The sequence below is a fragment of the Drosophila grimshawi genome, unplaced genomic scaffold (assembly GCF_018153295.1).
Source record: "Drosophila grimshawi isolate 15287-2541.00 unplaced genomic scaffold, ASM1815329v1 contig_44, whole genome shotgun sequence".
In the NCBI taxonomy this organism is placed as follows: domain Eukaryota; kingdom Metazoa; phylum Arthropoda; class Insecta; order Diptera; family Drosophilidae; genus Drosophila; species Drosophila grimshawi.
Window position 1 is genome coordinate 2,821,878 of NW_025063240.1, and position 18,786 is coordinate 2,840,663.

The window sequence follows — 18,786 nt, forward strand, 5'->3', positions numbered from 1 at the left end:
CACACACTCATTTTAGATAGTATCAAAAATACTTTTCATGGCTTCATTTACAAATTTTAAAAAATAGTGGTGAATAATACCATTAACAAAAATACTTGACAAATAGGAATTTCGCTTAATATTTGTTTACAATTTCACAAAAATCATTTACATCAACTTGGGACAACAAATCAGTTGGCTTTTATGCGTATGTGTGTGTATGGGTGTGTGTGTTTTTTAAGTGTTATATAGTTATGTGTGCTGTGTCTTATGCCCAGTCCTTCTTGATCTCAAAGGTCCAATCCCATTTAAGATGTATGTGCTTGTCATCATCCGTAAACACAGATGATACAGAGTAGGTGCCTCTCGATACCATGCCCGAGGGCGCCTCCTCAGCCGGCGTCAAATAGAATTGAATTTCCTTCTTGGGCGGATAGGAGCCAACCATATGCGTCATTTTGTCCACTGCGATAGAGATGAATTGTAAACTCGATTAATAAATATGAATACGTATGTATTAAAGAAAGCTTACCCACAACTTAAAGCAATATTAAAGAATTATCCAAATTTGGTTATGCATTAAAGATAATAACACAATTAATGTTGTCTCAGCACATTATTATGGCAAATATTGCAAATGATATAAGCACTATGTAAGCCACACTAAATATGCCGCAAAAGAGAGCCGTGCCATCGAAGCTGCCTGATCCCATTGTAATCTGCAGTGGTCTAATTGACGTGAATGTGTATAACACACTAAAATGCACTGGCCAAGAGGTATGCCGATGTGGCTGTGACCATTTGAAAGCCGTAAAAGTGCAGCCATACTGCATGACACGGTCAAGACAACCATGAACAAGTCTTATGCAAGTAAGGCCACCAACATAATTTACTAAAATCACTCGGACTATATGCAGTTGAGCATAAGAATCAGACGACATTTTAATGGTACATTTAAGCCCATTTCTCCCCCAGGCATGCACCAGTAATATGGACATCTTCTATAAACTAAAGCATCCCTTTTTTAATGGTATGTGGAGAGATATGCTTACCTGGCACACCCATTCGGTAGGTCTTTTGCACATACTTAAGGCCATGAACAATTTCACGTTGCACAATAAAATCAATGCGCACCTTATATTGAACACCTTCCTTAATCACAAAGAGCTAAGGGAAAGAAAAAAGTTAATACAAAGCATACATGGAGAGAAGAAAGTTATATTTAGACTAACCTGCTTTTTGAGCTTACTAATATCGCCGCTTAAGTCCAATTCCATATCATCGCGTCCATCAACGACTAGGGCCAGTTTTTTAACAATCACTTTTCGCTGATCATTGGGATCTGTAAATGGGTAGAATATATTCTTTATTCCATGTTGAATCGAATCGATTGTTTATACTAACCGACAATAATCATTTCGGATTGCGCGGCACCCAGAAGTGCCTCCTTGTAGCGTCGCAAACTCTCATCCTCCTGATCGGCGGCCATCAACTCCTCTATGGTCTTCTCAGGCGGAGCTTGATAGTTGGCATCGTGCACATCTTCATCATGATGTGGATCATGGTGTTGCGTCTCTGTTTCGGCCATGGCAATCTGTCAAATGGTTTAACAATTATAAAATTTTTTTAAATAAGTGCAAATCTTGAGTTCCCAGCAATAATATAAATGTAAGTAAATATGTATGTTTGTATTTATGCATAAAATGCTGTTCAGCTATTCATTATGGGGGCACAAGCATATTTTTAGTATAGTCCACGATATGTGGGCGATAATGGCAAACATATGCATGTAGTATTTTTAAGTTTAAAAAAAAATGAAAATTAACGCGCTAGTTGCTTTTCAAAAAAATACACGTATGTGTAACGATAACTTTGCTCTTAGGATCTACAAAATAAGCATAATAATTTTGAACGATGCTTCACTAAAATCTTAAAATTATTTAGTCTCTTTTTTATCTATCATCAAAATTTGATTTGTACAATATTATATGTATATACCGTTACAATAATTACTAAGCAGGAAGCAAGAAACACATAAAAAAAACCCGCAAATTGTTTTTTCCCGTTCAATATTATTGATTAATTTTCAATTAGTAACGCATAAGTGAACGCGATTTGACCATACATTGGAGGAGCAAAGATAGGGGGAGACAGAGAGAGAGAGAGAGAGAGTGTGTGTGTGTGTGTGTGTGGACGAGCTAGACAAAAAATGGATGCAGCTGTGTTCGCATATATATACCGATTCATATACATACATAATATATATGCAAAGGTCCGCACAGATAAGGTAAAAGCATATTCAAAGCGCTTGAGGGAAAGATGAAGCAGGAATGAGGCGTGTCACATCAGCATTGAATAATATTGACCACAATGGGTTGACTGCTATCGCCCCCTAGCCCACACTTACACACACAGACACACACACACACTGACAAATACACAATTATTTTTTTCATTATCTGTTATTGTTATTGGTTTTGCTTTATCTAAATACTCGTCGCTGGTTTTATACCCATGTCCATGTGTGGAACAGCGATAAGTTTGTTCTATTTCAATTACAATATTTTTTTCTAGTTTTTACTTAAATGGATTTCTCAAATGCATACATAATGTGTTCTCGTATTTCTGTAGATATATAGTTGTTGAACTGTAGTAATTGTTTTTGTGACGCATGATCAGCGACAGGCGAGATAATAAAAACTTGTATTTTTATACCGTTTTGTATATTTTCGTTTGAGATTTTCGGCGCTCAAACGAGAAATAGAATCGGCAAATGTTCAAATTCTGAGAACCTTTTTTTTTTAGCAAACACACACATCGCACGTTTGAATTGAATTACAAAACGAAAATTAATTAAGTGTGAATACAAAATAAACAGGCCAAAAGGCAATCGGAATAAGAACATTTTGAAACAACAACAAACTGATCAAAAGAAACAAATTTCAAACGCCAAATCGAAACAAGCAAGAGCTAATGAGAAAGAAAGAGAGAGAGAAACTTGGACGGCCCCCCGTCAAACTGTGAGTGATTTGGTTGGAGGGAATTGTTCAAGGAAATGAACGCGTCGATGACGCCGCTGCTTAGGCAGCCCGATATTAAAAAAATGCACAGCGGCAAAGACTCAGACGCATGAATCACACATACCAACACCAACACACACACACACGCACTAAGGCCGGCATAAATAGCGCTCTCTCAGATTGTTGGCCATCAATTTTTATTTTCGGGAGTGGCGCACCTCCTGCTAGCAGATAAGCAAAAAATTTTAACTTTTAACTTAAATTCCATTTAAGCTATAGTAAATTAATACGCTGACGATATCATAAATATGTATATCATATCATGCAGACAGCCCCCAGACGCTTACTCACCGATCTATTCTTCAAAGTATTAGTAATGAGTGTAAATTACGCAGAATATTTATTTTTACACAATACTTTTTTTTAAATACCAATGATTTTAATACTTTAATATAAACAAGCAAAAACAACAAAACCTCGCAGCAAAAGGTGCAAGCTGTGGCAATCTGTTTGAGATGTGCGATAGATTTAAGTACCCGTTATCGATAGCAACAAGTACTTCTTACGAGTACTTCTATTTCAGTTTTTTTTTAAACAAAAAATTCGAATATATTGCCTAAAATATTTACAATACACATAAGAAAGTTGTCTGTTAAATTAATTTCAATAAAATATTGGTACTTATGAAAAATTGAGAAGTTCGGCCCATTAAACAAGGTCTTTTATATATTTATCACTAACATTTAAAAGTAGCAGTTTCTTTGGTCACTGTAAAATGAAAATATTCGCTAGTGTTGCATAATCCATGAGTGAACAGCTGTTATTATTACTTCATCGTTAATATAAGGTTGAATATAAAAATAAACACAAAATGCAAAGTTCGCAATATCTGAATCAACTTCACACCGCGGACAAACTGTCCGAGGAGCCTTGGCCCGAAGATGCCACTCTCTATCAGGTAAACAGATGGCATTAATGTATAAATTTATCGAAATGTATTATTGTTTTTGTTTCCTCCGCCAGCCCTTTGAGGCGGAACAAATCCTATTGCCGGAGAACGCGAGTTGTCTGGCTGTGAAGGCCTACTTGAAGATGTGCAATTTACCATTCGGAGTGCGCTCCTGTGCCAATGCGGAGCACATGTCGCCCGGCGGCCGAATGACCAAATTGCCATTCATCCGTGCAGGTGCATTTATTTTTGCCGAATTCGAACCGATTGTGAATTTTGTGGAGCAAAAGGACATGGCAATCGGTAGCTGGCAGGATGAGGATGAGAAGGCCGATATGCGTACATATGTTTCGCTGGTGGAGAACATCTTCACCATGGCAGAACTGTATGTGAGCTTCAAAAATGAGCGCGTCTACAAAGAAGTTACTGCGCCCCGCAATGGAGCCGTCTATCCCTGGCCACTAAATCTCATGCAAAACTACAGCAAGCGCCGGAATGCGCTGCGCCAGCTAAAGGTGTATCAGTGGCACGATCTGGACATCGAACATGTCATCGAGAAAGTGGCCAAGTGCTGTGAGACGCTTGAATATAAACTGAAAGAATCACCAGATACGCCCTTCTTCTTTGGCGACCAGCCTTGTGAATTGGATGCGATTGCTTTTGGCCATCTCTTCAGCATTTTGACAACAAGGCTGCCCAATATGGCTCTAGCACAAACTGTGCAAAAATTTGGGCATTTGGTGACATTTTGCCGCTTCATCGATGAGAAATACTTTCAGATGAGGTGCTTGCAAGATTAATAATTAGTTTCTATGCACTGTTATTGTTTTTCTACACATATGAAATATATATGTGGCAAAAAAATCGACATATCTTCCTAAGTTTCGCTTGGATTTTAATTTGTGCCAAGTTTATTGACATATATCTTAAAGCATTTACCACGCTTTGCACTTTATAGGTTACCGTTATGCCGTTTTTATTGTTTTTACGGCTTGGCTTCAATATATCAAAATATAGATCATTATTTTAATATTTTACAATGACTAAATTTTTCTTACAGCAAATAAATATAGGTTATTTGGAGCGACTAACCAAGTTTAAATCCAGCAAAAAAGAGACAACAAATCTTTATTGACAGGAGATTAAACATGAGCATTATTGATGTATTTCGATCGAAATCATTACGACAAAATCGAAATCAATCAACCAATCAAATCATATAAATTTCAGAACCAATTTTTTAATACTACGTTTTTGGTGCCTTGAACATTTCTTTACAGTGGACTGTTATTGCTGAAGTGAGCTGTTATTGATCAATCATTTATTTTAGGCAATGTTAATAAGATGTTAAGTTGTCATCGAAAAGTAATCGATCTTTTGCAAAAATATAATATAAGACCGTTACGCTCAAACATTTGTCACATTTTTCGAGAGGCTTTCCAAGTTGTTTGGCTATCTGCGCATATACTTATTAAATTTGAAAAATAAAAAATCTGTTAATTTTTTGATTTGATAATTTTTAATTGTTGAACTTTATTTGTTGACTTACATATACATACTTCAAAAAATTTTAGACCCACATACATGCGAGGGAAAAGTGGGGAAATTGGTTTAACATATGCCGTTTTTTTTTTGTTTCCTTAGTTCCCTTGATTTAAGTCGAACCGAACAAAAGTAAAAAATCATTTCATTCTCATAGATATAAGTAATCATGATTCCTATTAAACGCTGTGTAGGAATTCAAATAGTATATTATAGTTGAAGGTGTTTACGTATGTCGCAATAACTATAAGAGATTTTGATATCAATAATAGAAATAAATCATGCGACTTTGAGCCGCTCCATAGAGGGAAGCTTACATTATAGAGATTTAAGGTTTTATACTTTCATTAAACTGGTTGCTTGCGTGCGTATTTGTGTAAGTATGCTTTTGTATGGGTGAGTTTGTGTGTGTTTGTGTGAGTGGGTGTGTAGCGTGGGAGAGAAAATATATATATATATTTTATGGCAGCAGAGCCACCTATTCCTTGTATGTGGAAGTATCCATGGGGCTGGCCGGCTGGATAAAGGCCGTGGCCGCACCACTTGGCTGATTGGTGGGCGTGAAAGCCGATAGCGATGAGTTGCTGCTGCTGCTGTTGATCAAATTGCCGCTGGACGAATTGTTCATCAAGTTGGACGACGAGGACGAAGCGCTGCTTGATGTGCCTCCTGTTAACTGGTTATTCATCGACAATATGCCGCCGGCAACGAATGTGCCTGCACTGCCCGCTGCCTGCGGCTGCTGTCCCCCAGCGCCGAAGCTCAGTCGTTCGCTGCTCAGCGTCGATAGAAAGCTAGACATTCCACCACCACCGGTACCAGCAGCACCACCAGCGCCACCAGTGCCGCCATAAATGGCAGCCGAACCGGTGGCCAACAATGGGTTTGTCGTTGTTAGCACATTCGGTGCGGAAGTATTTAGGCCCAGCATGGGCGTAGGCAGTGCTGGCTTTATGAAGCGCTCGCTGGCGCGACGATTCTAAAAAGCAAATATAATTAAAATAAGTATTTTCATAAGGATTTCACAGTCGTCGTTTAGAAATTGAAACGCTTTCAAAACTGATTCTTATTCGCGAATAGTTATAAATTCTGAGTTTCAAATTCTCTTACATTCCAGAATTTCAACATTTTAAATACAAAGTAATTAAGGTAGAAAGTTTTATGCATTCAAATTCCAGACAATTATAATTTCTGGGCAATTCCAATTTCATAGTGATCACTGTATACATAATTTGAGTGCTTACCACAAGTTGCCCACAGGCATAGCATCGGTTTTGACCCGCCGTTCCGGGACTTAGAGGGCGACTGCTTGAAGGACTGTGCGAGACGGGGCTGCTAATGGTGCGCTGTCGCTGAGCATTGACCGCTGCAGCCGCTGTTGGGCCGCCAGCCATGAGGTTCTCATTGTAGAAGCGCTCCTCGTCCATTTCGAGTGAGGACTCCGATTCGGATAGATGGCGGCACAGTGCCTCGCGTCGCTCCACCTCCTGTTTGAGTTTGCGCTGCAACCGTGCATTCTCCTCCCGTATGGACTTCTCCTCCTTTTGGGCGGTAGCGAGATTGGCGTGCAGACGCAGCACCTCTTCACGCAGCGTCTGGATGTGTGCGCTCAGATTGGTGGCGGTGTCGCCATTGGCATTATTGGTGATATCACGTGGCGTTGTCGGATCAGACACCGGCTGATCAAGTTTTATTTGCAGTGAACGTTTCTCGGTTTCCAGTTTGTCCATGCGCTTCCATAGTTTGTTCACCAGCGCCTCCTGCTCCTGTTCGAGTGTGTTCTCCAGCTCGACCATTTCGCGACGCAGCTGCTCTAGATTTGTCTGCTTGTTATCCGTTTCCGCCTGCAGTTTCTCAATTTTTCGCATTAGCTTATTAACGAGGCACTCCTGCTCCTGCTCAAGCGTCTGCTCCAACTTGCATTTCTCCTGGCGCAGCTGGTCCAGCTTTCGGGACAAATCATTGGTCAAGCACTCCTCCTCACGCTCGTAGTGATGCGCCAACGTCTCCTTTTCCTTCTTCAGCGCTTGGATTTTCTTCAGCAATGTGTTGGAAATGTACTCCTCCTCCTGCTCCGCCTTGGCTTGCTGTTGAAGTGATATATAATTAAATATTGGTTATAAATACGCCTCTTCAAGCACTCACAATTATGACAGATGCGTGTTTTAAAAAGCGATTCTCCTCCTGCACCACTTTGCATTTAGTCTTCGATGTGTCAAGCTCAGCCTTCAGAACTCTGCAAAAAAATACAATATTGTTTTTTTTTTAAATATTCTATTTAATGTAATTTGTTTGCTCACTTGTTTTGCTGGGTAAGCGACTCGATGCGCTTCTGTAGCTGCTCCCGGGATACTGGACTAGGTGGCAGCATAGTTCCACCATCCAGCGAACTCTCCGACTCGCAAGGACTTTCCATATCTAGAAAAACAACACGAAACAGAAAGCAGTCGTTAAATGGATTATTAAATTAAATGAATTATTGCTCTCGCTTCGATTTCAATAAGAAAAACAAAAACAAGAAGGAAAACCAAACAAAACAATAAAGAATAATGTATGCGCATCTGGGATTCTGATCGCCTTTGTTGTGCTTTCTGTTGCTGTTTTCATTTTCAATTCTTACATATTTTTCAGTTTTTGTTGCGATTGTTGTTGTCGCGAGGCGGTGCAAACAAAGAACGGTGTCCGTGCCATAGAAAATGTTTAACCTTCACTTGTGTGCAGTTCACTTGACTTTTGCTTCTGCAGTCTGCAGTCGTTTTACATTTTGTTGATTTTTTTTCCTTTTCCTTTCCTTTTTTTTTTGGCTTTTTATGCAATTTCAGAAATCGATAGCAACACAAGGTCAGCCAGATTGGCAGTTGGCATTGAGGCGACTTGGACAAACATCTCGGTGCAAGCGGCTCCTGAAATGAACCACGGACACTGCCACCGCCAACAACCCCCAGCAGCAGCTAGCAGACCCCTGCTCTTCCTCCTCCTTTATTGCGGGCCCCTCTTTCTCGCATTCGCACACGCCACAGTCGCCAAAGTTGCCGACAAATTCATTGGGGCGTTTTTTTTAATGACGAAACTTGCAATTACACACGCTAACTTATGTGCTTTGTTTTACATTTAATTAACATTTACCTGAACTCTGCCGTCGCTTCGTCGGTTCTTCGGCTCCCTATAAGAAGACTTTTTACTTTTTTACTACGCGCCGCCTCTGCTGCTGCTGCTTTTTCCAGTGTGCCAGAGCGAGTTTTGAGCTTTTTTGTGTGCCAGCGCCGCTGCCGTCTGGCGAACAAAGGACGCGATTGTGTGTGTGTCTGTGGTGCGAACCTATTTAATAGGTTTTCACTTTTCTCAAACGCAGCAACATTTTGCAAGTTTAACTAAAAATTAATAATGCGAAAAAATGGCTTTGCAGCGCAGTGTGACCGTTTGGCCCGCAAAACCAAAATGAACCAAAATTAATGAATGTAACCAGACTCTGTTCAAAGCTAAAAGCCAACAGCTCAAATGCAGCTGTAGTTTTAGTATTTAAATACCAAAACTGTAATTATTCTTGCCGCCAGCACGTGCAACAATTGGTAAACACTTGTAGAAATTTACAATTTCGCTTAAATAATGGCCGACGATGCTGGCCAGGACAAGCGCAAGCAACACCGGGCACGCCAGTCCGGCGTTAAGGCCGACAAGAAGAAGGTAAAGGCCAAAAAAGACGCGAACCAAAAGGAACCGGAGCTAACAGCGCGTCAACGCAATCCCAAAGCGTTTGCCATCAACTCAGCACAACGTGCGGAGCGCAATTTCCGACGCAAAGAGGATCTAACGGCAAAAAAGCAGCACATACCAGTCGTTGACCAGACACCCGATGAGCCGCCACCAGTGATGATTGCCATTGTTGGCCCACCCAAAGTGGGCAAAACAACGCTGATCAAAGATCTGATCAAGAGTTTCACACGCACCAATGTCACCGATATCCGTGGCCCCATCACGATTGTGACATCCAAGAAGCGTCGCATCACGCTGCTGGAGTGCAACAACGATGTCAACTCAATGATCGATGTGGCCAAGTGTGCGGATTTGGTGCTGCTGCTTTGCGATGCCAGCTACGGCTTCGAAATGGAGATTTTTGAGTTTCTCAACATTTGCCAGGTGCACGGCATGCCCAAGATTATGGGCGTACTTACGCACCTGGACATGATCAAGAATCCGAAACAATTGCGCAAGCGCAAAAAAGAGCTCAAGCATCGCTTCTGGACAGAGGTCTACGATGGCGCCAAGCTCTTCTATCTGTCAGGGCTGCTGCATGGCGAGTATCTGCGCAACGAGATCAAGAATCTGGGTCGCTTCATATCCGTCATGAAGTTCCGGCCGCTGCAATGGCGTGGCGCGCACAGCTATCTGCTGGTCGATCGCCTCGAGGATGTGACCAATACGGACACAGTGCGTCGCAATCCGAAGTGCGATCGGGAAGTGGTGCTCTATGGCTATGTGCGCGGTGTGCCGCTCAAGCAGGAGCATATGGTGCACATTGCCGGCCTGGGCGATGCACGCATTGATGAGCTGAGTCTGATACCCGATCCGTGTCCGCTGCCAGGCACCGAGAAGAAGCGCAGCCTGCTGGAAAAGGAGCGTCTGCTCTATGCGCCCATGTCGGGTGTGGGTGGCATTGTCTACGACAAGGATGCTGTCTACATTGAGCTGCACGGCTCACACTCGCACAAGGAGAAGACGGCCGAGGCCACCGAGCAGGAGGCGCTGGTCAACAAGCTGATCGATAAGAAAGCCACCATGGATGAGCAAATGGAAGAGCAGGAGTTTCGACTGTTCTCCGATGCTGCGCCCATTAAATCCAAGGATTTCAAAAGTGACGAAGAGGCGTCCGAGCAAGAGGATGACGACGGTGCTGAAGATTCTGGAATGGACGCCGCCTCCAGTGATGAAGAGGAGCAAACTGACGAGTTTGCTGCCAAGGATTGGCGTGACGAGAACAGTGACGATGATGACGACGAGCAGCCGGATCAGGACAGCGACGAGGCATCATCGGGTGATGAGGAGTATCAAAACTTGACGGAAATCAATAAAACAGCAGCGAACAGTGACTCCGACCATGATGATGGTGATGATGATAATGATGATGAGGAAGAACGCATTCTGGCCAGCAACATGAGCTGGAAAACGAATCTGGCGCAAAAGGCGCGCGATGCCTTCCTGCAACGCCACTCGGAGTCACGTAATCTGATGCGTCTCGTCTACGGCATTTACAATAAGAGCGAACACAGCAAACAGCAACAGCAGGAGGACGCCGAGGATTCGGAGGATGAACTGGGCGGCCTGTTTCGCTTGACGACCAAAAAGCAAACCGAAATGCAAAAGGATCTAGACATTCGCGACAAGGACGAACGCTGCTTCTTCGAGTATCAGGGCGGTAAGTGAGATTCCCCAAAGCTATAATAAAGTTGAAATGATTCTTGGAAATGATAAATATTTAATCCTGCCTTAGATGCCACTCGTGACTGGCTGTCCGACGCAAACAAGGAGTTGATCAAGAACTGTTTTGTGACTGGCAAATGGAAGGCGTCCGAGGATGCTGAGAATCTGCTGAAACTGGACGACATGAGCGATGCAGACAGCGAGGTGTACGGTGACTTTGAGGATCTGGAAACGGGTGAGCAGCACAGCGGCAAGCCTAAAGTAACTAATGATGAGGAGCAAAGCGATGATGAGGCAGCTGCTCCAGCCAGTCAGCCAGAAAACACAGCTGCCAAGCGCAAAATGACACGTGTCGAGGAGGAGAATCTGACCAAATCAGAGCTAATGGCCAAGAAGCTGAAACTCAAAGCGAAATTCGATGCAGAGTACGACAAGACCGGCGAGAAGGGCGAAGAGGATGGCGGACGCATCACTGGCGATCACGGCTTCTACGACGACCTCAAGGCGGAGGCGCAGAAGCAAAGCGAGCTGAACAAAAGCGAGTTCGCCCATCTGGACAACGACCTGCGCATCCAAATCGAAGGCTATCGCGCCGGACTCTATGTGCGCCTGGGCTTCAAGAGTCTACCCGCGGAATTTGTGGAGAATTTCGATGCCAGCTATCCGGTGCTGGTGGGTGCCCTCAATATGACCGAGGAGAATGTGGGCTATGTCAATTGCAAGGTGAAGAAACATCGCTGGTACAAGAAGATCCTCAAGACGGGCGATCCGATTATCGTCTCGATGGGCTGGCGTCGTTTCCAGACTGTCGCTATTTATGCCAAGGTGGAGGACAATTTTAGGCATCGCTATCTGAAGTATACGCCGAATCATGTCACCTGCAGCATGACCTTCTGGGGACCGATAACGCCACAAAATACGGGTTTCCTCGCGCTGCAAACCGTGCGCCAGGATCAGGAGGAAATGAAGCGTCTCGGCTTTCGGATAGCTGCCACAGGCTGTGTTACCGAGTTGGACAAATCTTCGCAGATAATGAAGAAGCTGAAGCTGGTGGGTCATCCATTTAAGATATACAAGAATACGGCGTTCATTAAGGACATGTTCACCTCCTCGCTGGAGGTGGCCAAATTCGAGGGTGCCAAAATCAAAACCGTATCCGGTATACGTGGCCAGATCAAGAAGGCCCATCACACGCCCGAGGGCTCCTATCGTGCCACATTCGAGGACAAGATCCTGCTCAGCGATATTGTCTTCTGTCGCACCTGGTTTCGGGTGGAGGTGCCACGATTCTATGCGCCCGTCACCTCGCTGCTGCTACCGCCGGAGCAGAAGAGCCACTGGCAGGGCATGAAGACGCTCGGCCAACTGAAGCGCGAGCGTGCGCTCCAGAACGAGGCACAGCCGGACAGCATGTATACGGAGATCGTGCGCAAACCAAAGATCTTCCGCCCACTAGTCATACCCAAGGCACTGCAGCGCGCCCTGCCCTACAAGGATAAGCCCAAGCTGGGACCAGAGAATCCAAGGGAGGCGCTCGAACGCGTAGCCTTCATCAACTCCCCCTACGAGCAGAAGGTGTCTAAAATGATGAATATGATCGAGACGACCTACCGGGACAAGCGTAGTCGCGATCGCAAGGAAACCAAGCAACGCTTGCAAAAATTCCGGGAACAGAAACGCGCCGATGAAGCATCCAAAATGAAACGACAAAAGGAACTGCGTAAAAAGGTCTCCAGGGCCATCAGCAAAATGCGTGGCAAGAACGATAAATGATTCATCGATGTAAAGCAGCTAGGATTGTATAGAAAATAAATTTTGAAACATTTTCACTTTCTCTGGTTTAAATTTTGAAGTTTTCGTAATGAAACTTGGAATATATTCCAATTTTTGTGTCGACGTCGGACGGAATAGACCACTATATCATCGATAACTGGATTCTTATTCTAAACGCGTTTCTTATCTTTTTGAAGGCTTCAATCTTGGCCAAAATCAATTACCATATTAAGTCGAATATACAATTATAATTATAAAAAATATATTTATTTTTGTTAAATGAAAAGTATCTTAATTTAAAGTCCCCTATTGGACAACTATCCGAAAAGATATATCTAACTGTTACTGGCGCAGCATTGCTGAAGCAGTTGCAACAAGAACTAGCCCAAATTCTGCCAATGCCAATGGGTAAGTCATCCATTTGGTGTAGCAGCATTTGTATTCCAGGGCTTGCTGCACCTGCTTCGGCTGGCGCGCATCGAGCTCTTTACTTGCAATCAATTAAAAAATATAACTTAACGTAGCTTATGTAGTCTAGAAAAACGTTAACTAACTCTCATCCTTGTTGTCGTCGATGACCTTGAGGGCAGCGAGTAGCGCATGCTTGCGACTGGCAACCATTTGGCCACCGCCAATAGCAGCAGCTGGAGCACCGCCAGTTGGGATGCTGCTGTTCTTCTTCTTATTTTTAGCGGAATCATCGGTGCGGATGTTGCTGCCCGAATTGGGGCGACAGTGGATGTCCAAGAAGTTCTCGCGTTCCTTGTAGTCATTCGAGATAATCTTCCGTATGCCAGACATATTCTCCTTCATGTTGGGTCCGCGTGAATTACCCTGTTGCGATATTTTTTGTATATTTTTGGGGAGGGAAATGGGAATCGGGATTCCACTTACCAAAGCAACTTTTGCTGTGCCTTCTGGTGATTCGACATCATCGTCGTCATCATCGTCTTCGTCATCGTCCCTATCCATACCCATCATTTTACCCAATTCACATTTTGTATTTAAGTAGGGAGCATAGTCCACTAGGCTCATTTCATTCGGATTCTGTTCCTCATCAGTGTCAACATCATCGTCGTTACCCCTGCCAAAGTTGGCCTCGACATCATCATCATCTGCGTCATGCTCCGAGTCCTCTTCGTAATCGAATTCCAATGGTTTTGTTAGCGTCCGCATTTTATTGTTTGCCGATGCTTCGCATGTGGCCTGCTTGGAGCAGAGTTCCGCATCACGACGCTTACTGGCAGCAGTGCTACGCACAACGCTGCCGGTCACAGCGGACACATTTCCGGCTGGGAGTCCACCACTTCGCAGTCGTGGATTCGGTTTGCGAGAAGGACTGGGCTTGGACTGATTCATCATCTGGCTGAGCGAGAGACGTGTTATGTTGTTCGCATTGTTGGCCACCGGCTTGGGTTGAGTTGTGGCCGGTGGCAGCGTAAATTTGGCGCGCACTGGCTTGTTATCCTTAACCTGAATATCATTGTCCTTGTCCTCCTCATCGGCATCATCCTTCTCAAAGTCAAAATTCGAGTCGGTTTCAAGCACATCGGTTAATGCATTGAATTCACTTTGATTATTCTTCTCAATGGCCCTGTCCAACAGATCCAATGATTTCTCAAGCTTATCAATTTTGTCAATCTCATCGACTGCTCCCAATTTTGTTCGGCGACCTGAAGCCAATGGATTAGTCTTGTCCACCTGAATTTAAGGGATATTTTATGAATAAAAATATATTTTCAATTTGAATATGTGGGATCTGTTGAGACTAACTGTAAACTCTTCCAGCTTGCGGTAGCCGCTGATTTCCAGCCTGGCCTTCTCCAGCTTCAGCATCACCTCCTTGCTCTTCTTTTGCTCATTGAGCAGCTGCTGGCGGAAATTCTTTGACTCCAATTGCACCTTGCGTGCCATTAGCTTCATGTCGTTATCTTTATCCTGCAGGCGCTGTTCCAATTGGCGCAGTTTATCCTGCAGCTTCTGGCGCTCATCCAAGTTTCTATAATGCGAAAATATATTTAATACTTAAACTGATTCTATACTCCGGACTAACTTGTCTTTGATGAGTTGGCTGAAGTGTTTGTTTTGGTCACTCAGCGACAGAATCTGTGCCTCCTTCTGCTTCAGCTTCTGCTCAAGATCCTTGTTGACCGCCTGCACATTGCGATACTTGGTCTGCCACACACGCAGCTCCTCGGCGTGCGAATGCAATAGCTGCGGTAGCTCCGCGCCCGTATTCTCGTACTTATTCAGTGCCATTGATTGCCGCTTGTGCATCGTGCGGAGCATGCGATTCTCGTGCGCCAAATTGGCAATCTCCGCCTGGGCATCGGCCAACTGATTCTGAAAGGTCTTGGCGCGCAAATTGCGTGCGGACATCACACGCTGATGTATATCGCTAGTGGTGTTGTTGGGCACCATGGTTGCCTGACGCATCGCTCCGTTTGTGGTGCGAGACGCCGGCTTGCGCTGATAGATCTGGCGAGCAGACTCGCGCGAACTGGCCGAGTAGAGGCTTTCGCAGCTTTTTGCCGGCAACCTGCGATTCATATGGGATGAAAAACGGGATTTATGTATACTTGGATATACTTACGAGGCCATGTTGTTATCCCACCTAGATTCTTCACTGATGGTGGATGCAGATTTGCGCGGTGATACCATTTAAATGCCCACGTCGGCGCTATAAATTTTATTTTTATTTCACAACGAAGTTCAATTTACTAGAGCTAATTTTTTGATGTGTAAATATATTGTTAGTGCTGAATTCGTTGTATATTTGTATTCGTGTGTGTGAGTTGAACTCGAAAGCCGGCAGCTGTCGAATTGTAACTGAAAATTGACTGGCTGCTGCTGTGGTTACGATTTTGTCGTTTGTTTATTGTTTGTTTGTCCATAATCATTGTAAATCATCGCATTGGGCCTGCTTCAATCTGAATTCCGTTGCCATGGCAAATAAAGACAATTGGCGGAGATGTAACGGTAATACCGACCGCCAACATAGCTATCGACTATCGCTCGATACAATCGATACTAGTTGAAAATACCAAAAATACCATCGCATCACACAGCTGGTTCACATAACTGGTATGGACCAAACTGGTTCAGAGGTGCACCAAGCAGCTTGAATCTGTGCACTGAACGCGGTTTAGATAAATGCATTCTAAGTTATTAAACGTTTTCTAAAGTGAATATCAGTCAATACATTTGCTGGCTTTATTTCAAAGAACCCAATGGGCAGGTGTAAATTCAAATTCAAAAACTTTCTGATAGCGCGGGGAAGTGAACTCATTGAAAGTACCAAGTACTCACTCATATAGTTCATTTAAGACAATGTTGTTCATCAGTGATCTACACATCTCTGAAATGAACATTGAACGTTGAACACTGGGCGCTTTCTATTTCAATGCATTTTCATTAATTGCTCCAGTTTCTTAAGTGAAAATCAATCAATGCAATTACGCGCATCCGGTAGTATTACGGCATATGTAGCGTGCCCGCATTAAAGTATGTAGCCCAAATTGCATTATTTGATCGAAAGAACCACATTAAACAACAGCTGCAAAACGAATCTCATTTCATTTTGTAGGCGAGCCAAACGAACGTAGGCGCCGCCCCAAGGACGTTTGAGGCTGTCAGACACAAAGAGAGAGAAAGAGAGAGCAGCTACAGATTAAGGGCAAATCTGACGTCAACATCTTAAAATTAACAATGATTCACGTTGGCGAAAACTCATGGAATCTGCGCATATACATTACGGATCTGGCGCTGGAGCGCACAATGCGCGTGCGCGGCGACCAGCATTTGGGCAGCATAATGCTGCAGCTGGTCGATCCGGAGAATCCCAAGGATTGGTCTGATCATGCACTCTACTGGCCGGTCAAGAACATTTGGCTAGCACGCACCCGAGCCACGCTGGATCAGTGTGGCATTCAAGCGGACAGTCTGCTCCACTTTACGCCCATGCACAAGATGCTTCGCGTCCAATTGCCAGATCTGCGGTATTTGGACTGCCGTGTCGACTATTCGGTGAAGACATTCGCCGCCGTTGTGAATCTGTGCAAACTGCTGGATATCCGCTATCCGGAGGAGTTGTCGCTGTGCAAACCGCTCGAGGCAGAGCATCTGAAGAAGAACTTTGCCCAGCTGCCGCATCAGAAGCGGGTGCCCATCGCTGAACCGGATGGCACAACATATCTGCAGCCGGCACCAGACACCAACTCCTTTGTGCCCATCAACTCGGCCTTTAACGGGGGCAGCAATGGAAGCCTTGACAAACCATCAGCACCAGGCATGTTCTTCTGTGCGCCACTGTCGCCGCATAATGCAGTCACTGCGGCATCCAGGCGCTCACCTACGCCGGGCACCTGGAAACCCAGTCGCACTGGCTATGCCACCTTTGACTCGTCCTCCTCAAGTTTGGGTGACTTTCAGGAGAATCTGGCCAGCTCACCGCATACACTGAGCGCCGAGATGCGCGCTCGCCTCTTGCGTCCCAAATCGCTGGTGGAGAAGGCACGTCTCAATGTCGGCTGGTTGGACAGTTCGTTGTCGCTGATGGAGCAGGGCATACGCGAATATGATACGCTCTGCTTGCGCTTCAAGTACTATACGTTCTTCGATTTGAATCCCAAGTACGATCAGGTGCGCATCAATCAGCTGTACGAGCAGGCCAAGTGGTCCATACTGAACGAGGAGCTGGACTGCAGCGAGCAGGAGACGCTCATGTTTGCCGCGTTGCAGTTTCAGGTGAATCATCAGGTGGACATGCAGCCGATGACAACCGTCGACTCTGGTATTGAGACGTCCAGTCAAGAGAACGATGACGATGACATCGATTCAGCGCTCAATGAACTGCAGATCACACTGGAGGGTAGCAGTGCACACGATCCGATTAACATTACACGCATACCGGAACTCTCCGATTATCTGCGCTTCCTCAAGCCACAGCGTTTCACGCTGCGTGGCTACAAGCGCTACTATTTCACTTATCGCGACTTGCACTTGCATCTGTATAAGAGCGCAGAGGAATCGCGGCGCACTGCACCCTCGATCAGCATCAATTTGCGCGGTTGCGAGGTGACGCCAGATGTGAATCTGGATCAGGGAAAATATGCCATACGTCTGGAGGTGTCGCCCGACGACCGCAATGGACCCAACAGCGAGGTCTGGGTGCGTTGCGAGAACGAACAGCAATACGCCAAGTGGTTGGCAGCCTGTCGCCTGGCCGCCAAGGGACGCACCCTAGCGGATAGCACATACGAGAGCGAAGTCGATGGCATTTTGTCCCTGCTGCAGATGCAGCGACCCGTGCAGGGTGTACACGTCAACATCGATCCACGCTCGGTGGACGCTGTGGATTATCTGTCGGCGAAGATGCTGCGCAAGATGGCCGGCAAGGCGGTGCAACGCATTCTGGAGGCACATGCCAATGTCCGGGAATTGTCACTGTTGGAGGCCAAGCTGAAGTATATTCAGGCCTGGCAATCGCTGCCGGACTTTGGCGTCACACTGTTTGTCATAAAATTCGATGGCCACCGCAAGGAGGAGCTGCTGGGCGTTGCCCAGAATCGCATAATGCGCATGGACTTGAACTCTGGGGATCATATCAAGACCTGGCGCTACAACAATATGAAAGCCTGGAATGTCAATTGGGGCATTAAGTGCATGATGATTCAATTTAATGACGAGAATGTCGTCTTCTCTTGCCACTCCGCCGATTGCAAAGTCGTCCACGAGTTCATCGGCGGTTACATTTTTATGTCGATGCGCTCCAAGGATATTAATCAGACGCTGAATGAGGAACTCTTCCACAAGCTGACGGGCGGCTGGTCGTAGACTCTATTGTTTCTCATTTTTAGAAATTTGTTTATTTGTTGACAGTGGCCTTGTTTAGAGCCCATTTTTATATTCTAACGAACGTCCCTAATCACAATATTAACGCAATATTTTGAAGGCTATTCTCAAATTTATTGATGGATGCATTTCTACGAGTTTTCTTGAATAATCCAATGGATTTTAACTGATTTTAACTGAAACTTGCAATCATATATCACTGCCCAGGGCACTTTTGCCTTCGTAACTTTAACAACTATGCCTTATACGTGG

General features: G+C 44.7%; 6 protein-coding genes across 10 annotated transcripts; 3 read left to right on the forward strand and 3 right to left on the reverse strand.

Moving 5' to 3' along the window:
• Positions 1-92: 92 nt before the first annotated feature.
• On the reverse strand, positions 93-3,529 carry LOC6557129 (rho GDP-dissociation inhibitor 1). 2 transcript variants are annotated; one of them, XM_032741450.2, is made up of 6 exons: positions 3,351-3,425; positions 1,384-1,573; positions 1,212-1,321; positions 1,032-1,146; positions 512-517; positions 93-444 (listed from the first exon to the last, which is right to left on the reverse strand). In XM_032741450.2, the coding sequence occupies exons 2-6, from the start codon at positions 1,565-1,567 to the stop codon at positions 248-250; spliced, it is 612 nt and encodes a 203-aa protein (XP_032597341.1). In that variant the 5' UTR covers positions 1,568-1,573; positions 3,351-3,425; the 3' UTR covers positions 93-247. The 2 variants fall into 2 exon arrangements, with proteins under 2 accessions (XP_032597341.1, XP_001985440.1); XM_001985404.2 differs by lacking the exon at positions 512-517 and having other exon boundaries at positions 3,351-3,529.
• Positions 3,530-3,824: 295 nt separating this feature from the next.
• Positions 3,825-5,464, forward strand: LOC6557158 (metaxin-2). Of its 3 annotated transcripts, none has more exons than XM_032743104.2 (3): positions 3,831-3,957; positions 4,023-4,732; positions 5,229-5,464. In XM_032743104.2, the coding sequence occupies exons 1-3, from the start codon at positions 3,871-3,873 to the stop codon at positions 5,248-5,250; spliced, it is 819 nt and encodes a 272-aa protein (XP_032598995.1). In that variant the 5' UTR covers positions 3,831-3,870; the 3' UTR covers positions 5,251-5,464. The 3 variants fall into 3 exon arrangements, with proteins under 3 accessions (XP_001985439.1, XP_032598995.1, XP_032598996.1); XM_032743105.2 differs by lacking the exon at positions 5,229-5,464 and adding an exon at positions 5,009-5,081 and having other exon boundaries at positions 3,832-3,957; XM_001985403.3 differs by lacking the exon at positions 5,229-5,464 and having other exon boundaries at positions 3,825-3,957; positions 4,023-4,925.
• On the reverse strand, positions 5,454-8,934 carry LOC6557216 (coiled-coil domain-containing protein 6). The gene is made up of 5 exons (XM_001985402.3): positions 8,617-8,934; positions 7,791-7,908; positions 7,636-7,726; positions 6,735-7,577; positions 5,454-6,469 (listed from the first exon to the last, which is right to left on the reverse strand). The coding sequence occupies exons 2-5, from the start codon at positions 7,904-7,906 to the stop codon at positions 5,969-5,971; spliced, it is 1,551 nt and encodes a 516-aa protein (XP_001985438.1). The 5' UTR covers positions 7,907-7,908; positions 8,617-8,934; the 3' UTR covers positions 5,454-5,968.
• A 116-nt stretch (positions 8,935-9,050) lies between these two features.
• On the forward strand, positions 9,051-12,753 carry LOC6557269 (ribosome biogenesis protein BMS1 homolog). The gene is made up of 2 exons (XM_001985401.3): positions 9,051-10,903; positions 10,979-12,753. Exons 1-2 carry the CDS (start codon positions 9,097-9,099, stop codon positions 12,679-12,681), a joined length of 3,510 nt encoding a protein of 1,169 aa, XP_001985437.2. The 5' UTR covers positions 9,051-9,096; the 3' UTR covers positions 12,682-12,753.
• A 179-nt stretch (positions 12,754-12,932) lies between these two features.
• Positions 12,933-15,514, reverse strand: LOC6557283. Its single transcript, XM_001985400.3, has 5 exons — positions 15,275-15,514; positions 14,735-15,220; positions 14,455-14,680; positions 13,576-14,382; positions 12,933-13,515 (listed from the first exon to the last, which is right to left on the reverse strand). The coding sequence occupies exons 1-5, from the start codon at positions 15,340-15,342 to the stop codon at positions 13,231-13,233; spliced, it is 1,872 nt and encodes a 623-aa protein (XP_001985436.2). The 5' UTR covers positions 15,343-15,514; the 3' UTR covers positions 12,933-13,230.
• Positions 15,515-16,054: 540 nt separating this feature from the next.
• Positions 16,055-18,650, forward strand: LOC6557303 (unc-112-related protein). 2 transcript variants are annotated; one of them, XM_001985399.3, is made up of 3 exons: positions 16,055-16,185; positions 16,268-16,305; positions 16,365-18,650. In XM_001985399.3, the coding sequence occupies exon 3, from the start codon at positions 16,390-16,392 to the stop codon at positions 18,514-18,516; it is 2,127 nt and encodes a 708-aa protein (XP_001985435.1). In that variant the 5' UTR covers positions 16,055-16,185; positions 16,268-16,305; positions 16,365-16,389; the 3' UTR covers positions 18,517-18,650. The 2 variants fall into 2 exon arrangements, with proteins under 2 accessions (XP_001985435.1, XP_043071482.1); XM_043215547.1 differs by having other exon boundaries at positions 16,268-18,650.
• Positions 18,651-18,786: the final 136 nt, after the last annotated feature.

Coding starts and splice junctions, on each gene's coding strand:
- LOC6557129 (XM_032741450.2), bottom strand. CDS start 1,567: ATGGCCGAAACAGAGACGCAACACCATGATCCACATCATGATGAAGAT. Junction 1,322..1,383: donor ATCCGAAATGATTATTGTCG/GTTAGTATAAAC, acceptor ACCCATTTACAG/ATCCCAATGATCAGCGAAAA. Junction 1,147..1,211: donor TTAGTAAGCTCAAAAAGCAG/GTTAGTCTAAAT, acceptor TCTTTCCCTTAG/CTCTTTGTGATTAAGGAAGG.
- LOC6557158 (XM_032743104.2), top strand. CDS start 3,871: ATGCAAAGTTCGCAATATCTGAATCAACTTCACACCGCGGACAAACTG. Junction 3,958..4,022: donor AAGATGCCACTCTCTATCAG/GTAAACAGATGG, acceptor TTCCTCCGCCAG/CCCTTTGAGGCGGAACAAAT. Junction 4,733..5,228: donor GAGAAATACTTTCAGATGAG/GTGCTTGCAAGA, acceptor ATTTCTTTACAG/TGGACTGTTATTGCTGAAGT.
- LOC6557216 (XM_001985402.3), bottom strand. CDS start 7,906: ATGGAAAGTCCTTGCGAGTCGGAGAGTTCGCTGGATGGTGGAACTATG. Junction 7,727..7,790: donor TCGCTTACCCAGCAAAACAA/GTGAGCAAACAA, acceptor ATTTTTTTGCAG/AGTTCTGAAGGCTGAGCTTG. Junction 7,578..7,635: donor AACACGCATCTGTCATAATT/GTGAGTGCTTGA, acceptor TCACTTCAACAG/CAAGCCAAGGCGGAGCAGGA.
- LOC6557269 (XM_001985401.3), top strand. CDS start 9,097: ATGGCCGACGATGCTGGCCAGGACAAGCGCAAGCAACACCGGGCACGC. Junction 10,904..10,978: donor CTTCTTCGAGTATCAGGGCG/GTAAGTGAGATT, acceptor ATCCTGCCTTAG/ATGCCACTCGTGACTGGCTG.
- LOC6557283 (XM_001985400.3), bottom strand. CDS start 15,342: ATGGTATCACCGCGCAAATCTGCATCCACCATCAGTGAAGAATCTAGG. Junction 15,221..15,274: donor TGGGATAACAACATGGCCTC/GTAAGTATATCC, acceptor TATGAATCGCAG/GTTGCCGGCAAAAAGCTGCG. Junction 14,383..14,454: donor GCAAGCTGGAAGAGTTTACA/GTTAGTCTCAAC, acceptor CCTTAAATTCAG/GTGGACAAGACTAATCCATT.
- LOC6557303 (XM_043215547.1), top strand. CDS start 16,390: ATGATTCACGTTGGCGAAAACTCATGGAATCTGCGCATATACATTACG.